At 43.0% G+C, this 12,886-nt stretch overlaps 1 protein-coding gene across 8 annotated transcripts in view; it reads right to left on the reverse strand.

Annotated features, from left to right (window-relative positions):
- LOC138825022 (inositol polyphosphate-4-phosphatase type I A-like) overlaps positions 1 to 12,886 on the reverse strand; it is a 56,020-nt gene that overhangs the window by 32,295 nt on the left and 10,839 nt on the right. For 2 of the 8 annotated variants that reach the window (XM_070019375.1, XM_070019383.1), the window contains 5 exons: positions 10,830 to 10,847; positions 7,224 to 7,407; positions 5,786 to 6,004; positions 4,561 to 4,816; positions 1,223 to 1,255 (listed from right to left, as the gene is read on the reverse strand). In XM_070019375.1, coding sequence (XP_069875476.1) covers positions 1,223 to 1,255; positions 4,561 to 4,816; positions 5,786 to 6,004; positions 7,224 to 7,407; positions 10,830 to 10,847 — 710 coding nt within the window. The remainder of the gene's footprint in view (positions 1 to 1,222; positions 1,256 to 4,560; positions 4,817 to 5,785; positions 6,005 to 7,223; positions 7,408 to 10,829; positions 10,848 to 12,886) is intronic. The other 6 variants (XM_070019381.1, XM_070019378.1, XM_070019382.1 and 3 more) reach the window with 4 other exon arrangements.

Consider the following 12,886-nt stretch of genomic DNA (forward strand, 5'->3'; position numbering starts at 1 on the left):
AGACAAGGTGTGTTTGTGTGCCTTACGTTAAATTATATATTGTTCTACAAAAGCTTATGGCAAGGGACCTAATCAATGTATTTCATATCAACTGTAGGAAAGCCACTAGTGACTCTGGAAATGACACTACTGACAAAATCAGGATAGTTATATGAGCCAGAGATAGTCTGTATGCTGACAAATCCTTAGGGCAGAAAAGAACTGAGATTCTAAGGGCAGGCTCATGGGCCCTTCCTTGGTCCTCACTGCTGGATGTGGCATGCCAGACACTTCTATATGGGGCTAAGTAAAGTCACCTCTGTCTGAAGGCTCTAGCCTTCTGCCTGATGTGTAGGTATGCTGAGGGGAACCAGAAGATGGAAATAAAGAAAGGTAAGTCTAGGCCCACGGTAGGTGCTAGAGAGGAAAAGACCATATTATTTGAGGAGTACATGCACACTCTGGAAAAATCATAAGCCATATCAGGAAGCTCATCAGTGTGAACCAGATCAGGGGTCAGCACACCTTTACTAATAAGGCTTGATAGTAAATATTTTAGACTTCGAAGGCAACAGAATCTCTATTGCACTTGCACCAACTCAACTCTGGGATTGGCACACAGTATGTGAATAGGTGGGCATGACTGGTTTTCAATAATGCATTAGTCATGACAGCAGACTGTGGCCAGGATTTAGCTCAGAACTGCAGTTTGCCAACCCCTGAACTAGAATAATAAACATTGGGTAACATGCAAATATAGCAAATAGATTCTAATTTCTAGCACTAATTCCATTCCAATTAAGGCCCATAGAAATGCCTGATAAAATTTCTAAAGCTGTATCCATGCTTAGAAGAAAGGATACTTCATAATTAGAAATGTCACAACTTTCAGTGGATATACATTAGCTGATGTGTCTTTAGAGTTCTACTTACAAGTTCAGGTGAATATAAAGGCGTATCATTTACCAATGTGTAATTCTCTAATCCACCTCAGGAAGCCAATACACTCATAAATACTAATCATCTGGAAAGGTCTTGTAAAAGTCAAAACACAAAACATGTGACAGCCTACTTCAAGTTACAATTCCCTCAACCCCACTGGTCCCTTATCAAACCTCATGACAAAGTCCTAAAATATTTTCCCCTGAGTAGGGAAACCTAAACTAACTTTGATTCCTGAGCTTTGGACACTACCTGAATGTTAAGAACACACCCAGCAGGACTTTGAATGGAAACCACATACCTGGGCTGGACTCTTCAGGAGGGGGACTGGTATCTGCACAGAAATGGAGGGCAACAGGGATGATTAAGGAGCAGCACACAATTCAAACATGAGCAACTCAGTCTCAGAGCTGCTGCAGCAGCAGCCTATAAGGTGACTAAAACACACAGAGAAGAGGTCTGGGGCCTGAATACCTCTTCCCCAGAAGTTTCACAAAGGCACTCCAGCTGCTGTGAGTAGCTGGGCTCTGTCACCAGTAGACAATGCAGATTCACCAGTGTCAACATTCACGTTACTAATGTCTCCACATAAAACGCACTTCAGGATGAGTGATCCAACATATACAACATGATGCATGCCACATCAATGATGTTGTAATAATGGATCCCATGTTAGCTCACAACAGCAAATGAGAGAGACTAGCTCATTGATCATGGCCCCTGTCAGAGTCCACGTACCCTGACTCGCTGGGAAAGCTTAGGATCAAGACTGCCTGCTGAGATCCAAAATGTTAAGATCCAGTAATAAAACCAATATTCCAAAAAGAACACTATTCTCCATCTTTAAGATTTAAACTAAATGCAAAAGTTGTATGTTTGGGGAGAACTCTCCAATTAAGATATCTTGCAGGTTTTCAAAAATTCCAATTTTTATTTTATTTTTTTATTGAGTCATAACTGACATACATTTCAATTTTGTTTTCTTTAAAAACTCTAAAATTCCCAGTGAACTGGGTGTGCTACCTGAAAGAAAACAAGTTTGAGAAGGAATCACAGGAATAAGAATTGGTTCTTTGAACTAATAAGTTCAAAGAATATCTTCAGATTATTGAAACAAAGTAGTTTCATATTCTCAAAACCAAGCAGAACCAGCTTTAAGGGGACTTTTCCATATTGTCGAGTCTAGGTCATTCCTCTAACCTTTAGACATGGCTTCTTAAAACTAGCATAGGGGATACGAAGGCCTCTATGAGTTAGAAAGCTCTGACTTTTGTTGGAACTCACATACCCAAAGAGCATCTAGCTAACAAAGATGAGAATCCCATAGATGTAACTTTGAGTAACTTTGAAACTTCTGTCTGGCTAATCAGAATTATCCGGGCCTTTAAAAAATACAGATTTTTGCCTCCTTTTCACCCCTCCTTCAAGTCTGTGAGCAAAGGAGGAATGTCTTAAGAGCCTGTTTTATGGGCTTCTGTGGTGATTTTGAACTGCTGAGTTGGGAACATAACTGTGAGAGTTTTATCAGGGTTCAAATTCAACTTTCTAAGCTCATCTTGCAATCAAAGAGAAGAATCAAGTCTCCTCTGGTATTCCCAGACCAGTAACTTTCTAACTTGGTTTAGATTATGAAGTCCTACAAGGTTTAACAGCCACTGTGAACTTTCCCTTCAGGTGCATGTAAAATGCAGCATATAATCTTAGAGATCCATGAACTGGGGTGCAGCCATAGAAACCAAGGTTAACCTTGTTCTTTCTGATCCTCCTGATTTGATTACACTGGAGTCTAAAGAACTTTCTGACTCTTGTAAGATCTGAAAATTAGGAAGGCTCCATAGTTGTGATTCTTACTCTCCTTTGTGACTGATCAGCAGAGTGAGGCTCTCTCAGGTACATGCTTTATGTTCCTGTCATTACACTCAGCTGATGCGGATGGCACACGTAAGTACAAGTCAAATGCAAAATAACATAAATGCTCATTTATGTAAAATGAATCTAAGTGTGTCTATATTTAAGCAATACAAGATATATCTAAAAATATTTGTTATAGATACCTAGCACATCTGACTAAACCAACTAGATTCTAAATTTAAAAAAAAAATCTAGGGCTGGGAATGTGGCTTAGTGGCAGAGTGCTTGCCTTGCATGCATGAAGCCCTGGGTTTGATTCCTCAGTAACATATAGGCAGAAAAAGCCGGAAGTGGTGCTGTGGCTCAAATGGTAGAGTGCTAGCCTTGAGAAAAGAACCTCAGGGACAGTGCCCAGGCCCTGAGTTCAAGCCCCAGAACTTGCAAAAAATAAATAAGTAAATAAAAAATTTAAAATGAGGGCGGGGGTAACAAGTTGAACAAGAAATGTATGCACTCTCTTATTTGTGTAACTGTAACCCCTCTGTACATCACCTTGACAATAAATTTTTTAAGTTAAAAATCTAAAAAATTACTCTTGGTATCTGCTGAGGAAACATAAAGTTACAAACAAGATGATGTGTGTGTGTGTGTGAGCGCGCACGCACGTGTGTGTATATCATCTTTCTTCTAATGAACTTTCAGAAAAACTGCAAAAACAAACAACTTACAACTTAATGTTTTTTTTAAAAAAAAACATATCAAAAAGAACAAAATAGAGACAAAAGAACCATGAACCAATATAGGATTGGGAAAATTCAAGCTTTAACCCTGGTGGATAGAGAAGTGGATGATGTAGATTCTGCTGAAATAGTGGAATTGTGCCCTAAGAAACAGATTGCAGGCAAATTAAAAGAAGTGAAGGGCATCTCCAACACAGAAGAAGGATTTATCAAAAGCCTCTGACAAAGTAGCACAATTCTGCCTTGAATGGAAGTTGCCCAATTGAGAATTTGAAAGTCCTCATCTTTTGAAGTCTAATCCTTGGTACATCTTGGTCATAATTTATATGCCTTAAAGTTCTCCAACAAGAGCAAAACGGAGGCAGAAGATTAGTCTGCAGCCAGAACTCAACTGACTGGCCCCAAATCCTTTCCAGCTATCACAAGAAAAAGTGAGAAGGGCTTCTGTGAGGAAGGGACAAAGGATCTGTTTACTTAGAAAGCACATAGTCCCTAGTTTTAAGGCCACTCACAGAACAGATGTATCTCAGGTCTCCATAGACAAAAACTATTTGAAGAAGGTTGTCTCATAGCATTATTCAAGATCCCCCTTGAAAGGTGGTACTAAACAGGTAAACCTAACTCAGCCCCCAGAGACCAGAAATGAAGATCCACCATCTTCCTGAATTACAAGTTACTAGATAACATGTCCCTAGTAGATCAGAGCATGCTGGGCCAGTGATAAGTAGCCTTTGGTTAAGTCTATAGAGCATGTTAACACCTTCATCTAGCATGTCCCTGCAAAACTCACTCTTCCCTCATCTACCAGTTCCTAAAGCAATAAACACTGCAACAGAGAGGCATCTGCAACCAGCTTGTCAGGTTGTCAGGTTGGTTTATAAACCTAAAAAGCCCTAGAGCCCTGCCCTTGTGTAGTTTACTCTCACATTGACTGACCTGCCAACCCTCCCTTCAGTCTACCTAGGAGAGGGATGCATGGAATCAGAAACAAAGACAAGTGATGCAGCTCAAGGTGGAGAGAGCATGAGAAGCATGAATGCATACGCACGTGTGCTTGGGTGAGGATGGCATGCAGCAATGGACATGGAAGAGGGGCATGGTGAGGAGGGGGTGTTGCAGAAGGGGTCCTCCGGTCTGATCCAGTAGGCGTGGCTGTTCCGGTTACCTTTCTTGCTGGTGCAGCTGCCTGCACAAGGAAAGACATCCTCACAGCCCTCGCCATGCAGGCGCTCCTTCTGCAGTAGCTTGTCCACTCGCTGGATGATGCATTCCAGGCTCTTGTCCACGTTCAACCACACTTTCTCCTTCCAAACAAAGAGAGCGCACTGGAATCAATCATCCCAAAGGAAAAAAAAAGAACAGCACAAACCAAATCCCTCTGTGATACTACACGTCAGACCACCATGTTCATTAACATGATTAAGAAATATCTAGATGACTCTTAATTTCCCATTAAAGTTGTATTTGCTCTTCAAAGATAAGTTTATGTCACTTTTTTGGAAGTTTGAGATTGTTTATAATTGTATAGAAGACATACAGCCTTTTAATACCACCAGAAATATAACAGGGCACTACAAGCCTTCCCTCCACTGCAGGCACACATATATACACACACATACCTACATACACACATGCACAGAAGATGAACATCTCTTTCCCAAGGAATGAAATGGAAACAGCTGTTCAGGGAAGATGAAGAAGTTGGGAGGAGGAAATGGAAGGTGGAAGTAATTTTCAGAAGCCCTCCCAGATGGATGCCATAGCTGAAGGACCACTTTGTGATGATTAGTACTTGATTACTTTAGTGTCAAGCTCTAGTCCCAACAAGTGACAAGTTGTATAATGTGGTCTTTCTCTCAAGAGACACATATCCTGCTCTCAAGGCCATCTTTGTGAGGAACAGTAATGTGATATAATGTCAGGGTAGTTCTAGCACCTAAGCTCCCACAACTCCTAACAGTCCTGAAAAGGCAAAGAGCCAGCAGAGTACCAAAGAAATAGAAGTGTGGCTAACAGGAGCCACAAAAGACACAGCTGTCAGGGAGAGCAATGAAGGCCTTTAACAACACATTCAGAGCGTAAAAAGTAAACCTTCTCTATAGGCTCCCACTTTGTGTCAGATAGCCCAAAAAACATTAGGGAAGGAGACCTGGAGCTTTCTCACAATGGAGTCAATCCTTTATATACCATCGAAGGGAAGAACTGGCAACTGGTTCTGTAGTTTGCAACCCAAATTCAGCAACAGGATAATAGGCCATGGGCAGTAGACTCACCCACTCCTCCTCATGCCAGTCCACTTGCAGGGAAGATCGGCTGTTCCTCCCAGTCCACCTGGCCATGAGGGTGTCCTGGTCATTCCGAAGCATCACCTGTTCCTCCTCTGTTGAGGTCGGGGAGGCCTTGGAAGCGATGTAGTCAGGTCGTGCAGCATTCAGTCCATGGATGGAGCTGGCCAGCAGCTTGCAGTCACAAACTGTGACCAGCTGCCGGGTCTGCAGATGTACACAAACCAGAACTGGAATTCTGACCCACAACAAGGGCTACAAAGGTTTGGATATGAGGAAGCCCATCATTCCCCATTTCTGCCCTGCTTCATGGTGATAAGCAACTAGAGATCTGCAGTTCCCCCACTCCCTCAGAATGTCTGAGTTTTCCACAAGAATTCCCCCTAAAAGTAGAAAACACAAGGAAGATGAGAGGAGGCTGAAAAATCTTCTCTAACATTCTTTGTCCCCTACCTGCCTTTGACCCTGCTCACAAGAAGAGGCCTGAAGAGAGTCAATGTTCCAGCCTTAACCAGCTCATAGCTCTTTCCATCCTCAAAGGAAAAAGTCTTGGGGGATCACGCATTATTTTGGTTCAATTGCTGGAGTTTTTTCTTTTTGTACCTAAGCATTTAATACCTAAATTCCTTGGCTTTGAACAGCTAGATTCCTGGAACTTCTGGTTTTAGAGAATTCTATAGGCAACAGGAGTTCTTTGATTCATAATTTTATTGCTGACATTTTATCTTTCCCTGGGATCTAAGTTCTCTTTTTGCTGTATTAACACCTATGAAAGACATAACACATTCTGGTTAGGAACAGGAGCTTACTCCCAGCAAAGTGTGGGAAGGAAGTATGACCAGAATGATGTGTGTGTGTTCTGAGACTGAGTAATATGAAAAACTATCACCCACCAAAATGGTCTAATAAAAATAAGGTCTTACATATCCAGTCCCTCAATGTGGACCAACATTTACAATTATTTTTAAGACAAGACCAAGTTATGGTAAAAAAAAAATCTGGCTCATGTATCTGTATATGCCAATGAATATATTATGCCAATTAAGATAAATAGACAGATATGCCACTGAGATTATATTACTGAGATTATATTATTCTTATGTCTGTGTTATAGTTCAGGTTCTTTTTAAATTCATATACAAAAGAAATTTTTTAAAGTACTGGTTAGGCCATCACTAAGAAATTACAGGCTGCATCAAATCAAACACAATGAGCCAGAGCCCACAGACTTTAGAGCCACCAGCCATGGGTTCCTAGGCAAAGAACAAAACCTTCCTGGGCCTTTGTAAGATAAACTTTCAAGGGCATCACAGTCACTCTCTTTGGGACTACTCTAGGCACACTAAGGTTGCTCTAGTGTACAAAGAAGGTTATAGAAACCCAAGAGAATGCCATACCCCACAAGCATCAGGAAAGCTCTTCCTACCTTGTCTGCCAAGATGGCAAGTGTCCTTTCAAGGCCAGTGGCAGACCTGTCCTTGGCTGCCCTTGAGAGCCGCTCTGCGTAGTAACTAACTTGGGTTTTCAGGGTGTTGATCTGGGCGATAATCTCTTTGGCTCTGATGATGTCTTGTGGTATGTAGATGATAGACTGGCAGCTAGATGATGTACTAAAAAGGATAAGAACAGATTCTAAGGAGCTCTCTCTCAAATCTGATGAGGTCAGCAGCAGCATCTCAACCCCAGCTCACAACTAACCTTAAAATAAAGTGTTCTGCTACTTGGGGAGGGGATGTTTCCCCGAGTAAACATTTAGTTATTAATGGACAAAAAATAAATCTTAGGAGAAAAAGCTTTTAAAAAGATGGTTTTGTTTTGTCTTAGAATAATCACTCACAGCTCAAGCTTGCCTTGAACTAAAAAATCCTCCTGCCTCTACCTCCCAAGTGCTGACATTACAGGGATGCACAACCATGCCTAGCTTGGCAGAGACCTTTTATCTAAATAGTAGAAGCATAAAATGCTAAAACAAGACTAAGTCTTTTAATCTACATCTGTATGGGTCTATGTACATAGAAAACGTATTTAAATATACAGGAAACTTATGTGAATATACATGTGTCTGTGTTTATAGGCACTGGAATATCACACCCAGTAATTACCCAAATGCTCACCATCTTTACCTAAGAACTTCAACTATCCACTTATAAGCAGTTCTTAAGTCGAGAGTATCACATGAAAGTTATGTATTGGACTTCAGAGGGTGGAGGGGAAAAGGGGAACTTTTGTTAAGACAAAACAATGGTTTAAACTCTACTTTTTTTGCTTGTCCAATAAGGACTTCAAATGTTCTGTGAGCAGACTCAGTATTCCTCTCTCACATGTCTGACCCTAGTGAGTCCCCAGAAACTGGGCTTCCTTATTTTCCCCTGCTCCAGGACTCCTTTACTTTGAAAAAGAATATGCCATCAGAAGAAAAAGTAGAGAATGTGCCAACCAGAGGCTAGGCACCAAGATCTCAATGCCTTTGAACTATGGTTGTAACTCCTTCCCACCTCCTCATCAACAATCAGCAGGTGTACCTGAGGATTTGAGGTCAAGTGACAACCCAGTCACGCTGCAGCACAAATGGAGCTCTGGGAGTCAACTACCTCACTCTATGGCTGCATGGGGCTGAGTCAGCATGTAGCTCTCCTAGGTGGCAATGCCAAGTTGCATGTTATTTAGCTCATGTCTCAATCAATCCAATATTATACACTTATTCTTCAGGTCATCTGAAGCCAAGCAAACCAAAGTACAAGTTGTCAAGGCAGAGATCTAAAATTTGAGGTTGTGAGATATGCATAGAATAATGCCCCTTCCCTCCTGGAAAGAGGAACCTTGTCTTGTCCCTCAAGGATTACTCTTAAGTTCTGGGTATGAAGAAGAAGGTGGAGGACAGAGGGCAGCCCCCCCTGACCCCTTCCTCCATTTGCTGAAGGTAAAGGTCACCTGGGCCTTTTCCAAGGAAGGCCAGAAGTGGGTCATGAAGAAACTGCTGCTGTCCCTCCTTTTGTTGGACTACAGAGCAAACATGCAAACAACATAAACCAAAGTACCCCAGAAACACTACCACCACAAGCCCATACACCACAACGAAAACTGATGGATTTGCCAGAAGCCCATGCAGCAATGGCAATTGAGCCTGTGCACACATGTCATTCCACAGCACCATGTGCACGCAGCTACCTTCCAATCTGCAATCACTCTTCCAAATGAATAGCTGCCATATTTAGTAATTTAGGCTTGAATATCTCAAAATAATATCTCAAAGTAAAATTTGTTAAACCTATTCTTCCCAGGCTCTCAATATTTAAAGTCCAGATAGAGTATGTGTTGTACATACATCTACTTTTGTGTATGTACGTGGCTGTGCACACTCCAACAGGTACATACCCACCTCAAGGCATACTCCTGTGCTCTGAAAAGTCATTTCCTAACAATAGCACCTGGGTCTGATCTTAGAAAGCATGTGGTATGGGTGAGAAAAGGAAAATTTCAAAGAGCTGCTGTGCAAGGATAACAGAGATCTACAAGCACATGTGCTCAATACCTAGTTTTAAAAACAGGCAGCCACATGAAGAAGGTGGGATGGGGCTGCAGAGGAGTTACTGCTTGGCATCACAGACCTTCATAGAAAGGCTTAACTTCAGGGAAGAGGCCTCTCAGTCCCACTACCTGGGCTAACTAGTTCTTCTTGGGGCAGCCCCAGGAGACAGTGGTTTGGGGGCTTTGCACTAGGCCCCCATGAGGCCCACTGACTCAGACCTATTCTGAGAGGGCTCAGGGGCTAAACCGCAGGTATATGTAAATGTAAGTGTAGAGCAGTTGGGTGTGGGCCAGAACTGTCTGGCAATGGAGGAGTAACAGTCATTCTGTGGAGACACCCATGGAGCTAGGTCCCACACAGGGTCCCAACTGCTCTTGGCCTGGGATTTAGTCCTCAAGGCAGAAATTTCTGTCTGTCTCCCAGGCAGAAATGTCCTTCCTCCCCAACCTGTCTCAGAAATATCTTCTATATGAAAAAGAGGATGGAGGGGTGAGGTAACCAGGTCCCAGCTGGGCTATGAAATGTCAAGTTTCCTCAGTTGAGAGAGAACTTGGAGAGCTTCCCATATAAGAATCACTTAAAATATTGGAGCTGGACTTCCCAAGGAGCAGTCGTGCCTTTGACTCTCAGCTTCCCATTGCCCATTGCCACATCTTTCAGATCCAACCTCTTAGAACTTGACTCATCCTGCTATTGGAAAGGCAGAGCCTTCCATGGGACCTCAGCAAAGAAGGGAGGGAGCCTGCACAGTAGCTATGCATCTCCTCACTGAGCCAGAAGCAGTGGGAGCCCTTTCCAGATGCCTTGCCCACATGTCCTCCCTTGCTCTCTCAAGGGAAAGCTTAAGAGGCCTTACCCTAGATGTACTGGGGTCCTCAGAACTTCCTACTACCAGATGAATCCAGTCCTGGCATCTTAGGCAGGACCCAGTCACAGCTTTGGAGCCTCATGAGTCACTCAAAAGTGGCAGCATTTCCCAAGGGCTACAGAGGCCTCTGAATAAAGTGCCACCACAGAGCCCCTGTTCTGGACCTGGGGAACCCTAGGTCTAGATATGATGGCCTCTGGTTGCCAATTAATGCTAATAAATGGCATGAAAACATAAGCTGACTTCATCAGTACAGAGGGGAAGATGAAGGGAAAGCTGAGAATCCTCAAAGTTCTTAAAAGGATTTTCGAATACCATACTGGTGGGTTGATGTGACATCCTAGCACCCAGGCCCCTCACTGGGCTGGGCTATTCTACCGCCTGGAAGAAACAGAACTGGGTCCTATAAAGATAGCACAATAATGACCTTCTACCAGGTTGGGAAGACAAGCAGTAGACTGAAGAGTGGCTATTCATTATCCAAGAACATTGCAGTTGGAATGGAGAGCTCAGTAACTAAGAGCACATGGCACCAGGGGGTAAAACAACCCCTAGGCAGGGTGTGGGACAGCATAGGCTTTCTCCACATGAGAGCGAGAACCAACAGACACTCTCTCCACAGACAGAAAACTCACCAACACTCCTCAAAACTGCTAAAGAAAAGAACCAAAATGAAATATTAGGAGTTAGCAAATACCAAACACAAAACAAAAAATTAAAAGCCAAGTTACTTTTTGTCAAGATGCTTTGAATTATTTGAGGCCAGGAGTATAAGGACAGCTAAACTTAAGAGCCCAACGTGCTTATTTACTCAAACAACTCCCTGGTCTGTACTCAAGCCACAGAGGACATCCCATTGAAGGCAAGAAATACCTGCCTTTGAAGGAAAGCTCACATGATGAGAACCCTGTCTGTAAGGGCTTTTATGACACTAATAGGAAATAAAACAACTGCATTACATATTGGAAAACACTACAGCTAGACTTGTGAAGATAAGTAGTTCTTATGCTAATACAAAGAGTAAAAGTGTCAACACTGACCTTCCTGGGGACAGGGACAGTCAGGAGGCCCATCTTGTTGGCCATATGGAATGAATAAACTTTCTCTTTTAGGGTCCCCACACCATCCCAAATCACACACTCACTGTCTCCACACAGCAACAAGCAATTGCACAGGTACACACTTTCTGGCTGACTGTGCAGAGATGGGGTGGGCACACACAGAAAGCTTCATCTTCTTCCTATTCCTTAGAACAACACTGAGGACAGTGAGTACTGAGGCAAGTTTGATCACCTGGTCTGCCTGCTTGGTGGGGATTAATCAAGGTCAAATAGGCTTTCTGGGGACATCTCAGAAAATGCTGAGATTCTAATGCTGACCCCAGCCCTTCCTCACTTCCTCCATCCTCTGGGCTCACTCAGCTCTGGGCTAGCATGGGACAGCTTAGGCACACATTTGAATACTGAATTTTCAGAATGTACTTCCTTCTACTCCCTGCTTAGGCATCCATCCTTGCCCACATCAGGAATGCTGTTTTCTCTCACCCTTCCTTCCCTCCCCCTGTCTCTTGGCCACAAATCTAATATTCTCCTCCATGCTGCAGTTTATGGTCAATTCTCTCAAGCAGAGTCCTGGCAGCAGAATTGGGCATGTGTGCTATAGCTCTCCTTCACCGATCATCTTTCAAGATTCTTTGGGTACTCCCTGAGTTTTCTCTCAAAGCATTCCGTTCTCAGTTGGTAAATCAGAACCTTTCAAGATCATATTCGACAGAGGAGTTTCCACTGATAGTTTTAGATTGTCCCTTCTCACCTCTCTGCAACCCCTTCTGCTCCTCTTCTCCTTTCTGGGATGAAGTGCCTGGTCCTGCTTCTTCATCTTCTTCACAACCCACCCCACCAGTGCTCTTCCCTCATAGCCTACACATATATTATTCTCTCTGAGAACTTTGTGCTGCTTCCTCTAATTCAATGATTTGTGATTTGTCCAAAGTCCTAATATCCCCATTTCTTATTTGTATTCACATCCCCATTTTTTTATTTGTACCCCCTTGATCAACTTAAATGTGGCCAGTGACATTCTAGATCAGCAGGGAATATCTCCTGCATGCCTAATATAACAGCTTAGATTTGTGGCACTCCCCAACAAAGACTTGGTCAATACCTTGATCTATATTCCCAGTACCTTCTTTGGCTAGTTCCAGGCACTGCTTACCCAAATGATGTGTGCTGATATGACCTCTTGGGTAGGAACCTGAGCTCCCCAGGGTCATACTTAGATCTTGTTAGCCTGTCTCCCTGCTGGCCAAAATCCAGCTCATCCCAGAGTAGGCTAGCCATGTTCAGCTTTTCTCTCATTGCATGTAATTATCTATCATGTCCTCATCTGAGACACCTTTCCCCATCTTGTCTACCTGGAAATTTTCTACTCAGGACAGAAGCTGCAGGCAGCTTCCTGCATCTTTTCAACAGTAGGAATACTTATCACTGCTGTCTTTCAAGGAAGGACAATGTATGATTCTGGTGCTCCACTGACTAATCAGTGACTTCAAAAGACACTGAGCCAGCAGAGTCCAACAGGCCTTCTGCCTGACCACTCAGAGGTGGACTGCAGTTGCTGCACATTTTGAAAGGATGGTATCATTAATGAGGTATTTTATTACCAACTCAGCTGTCACACACACACACACACA

This window comes from Dipodomys merriami, unplaced genomic scaffold, assembly GCF_024711535.1.
Source record: "Dipodomys merriami isolate MVZ:Mamm:240054 unplaced genomic scaffold, mDipMer1.0.p SCAF_1315, whole genome shotgun sequence".
Taxonomy (NCBI): domain Eukaryota; kingdom Metazoa; phylum Chordata; class Mammalia; order Rodentia; family Heteromyidae; genus Dipodomys; species Dipodomys merriami.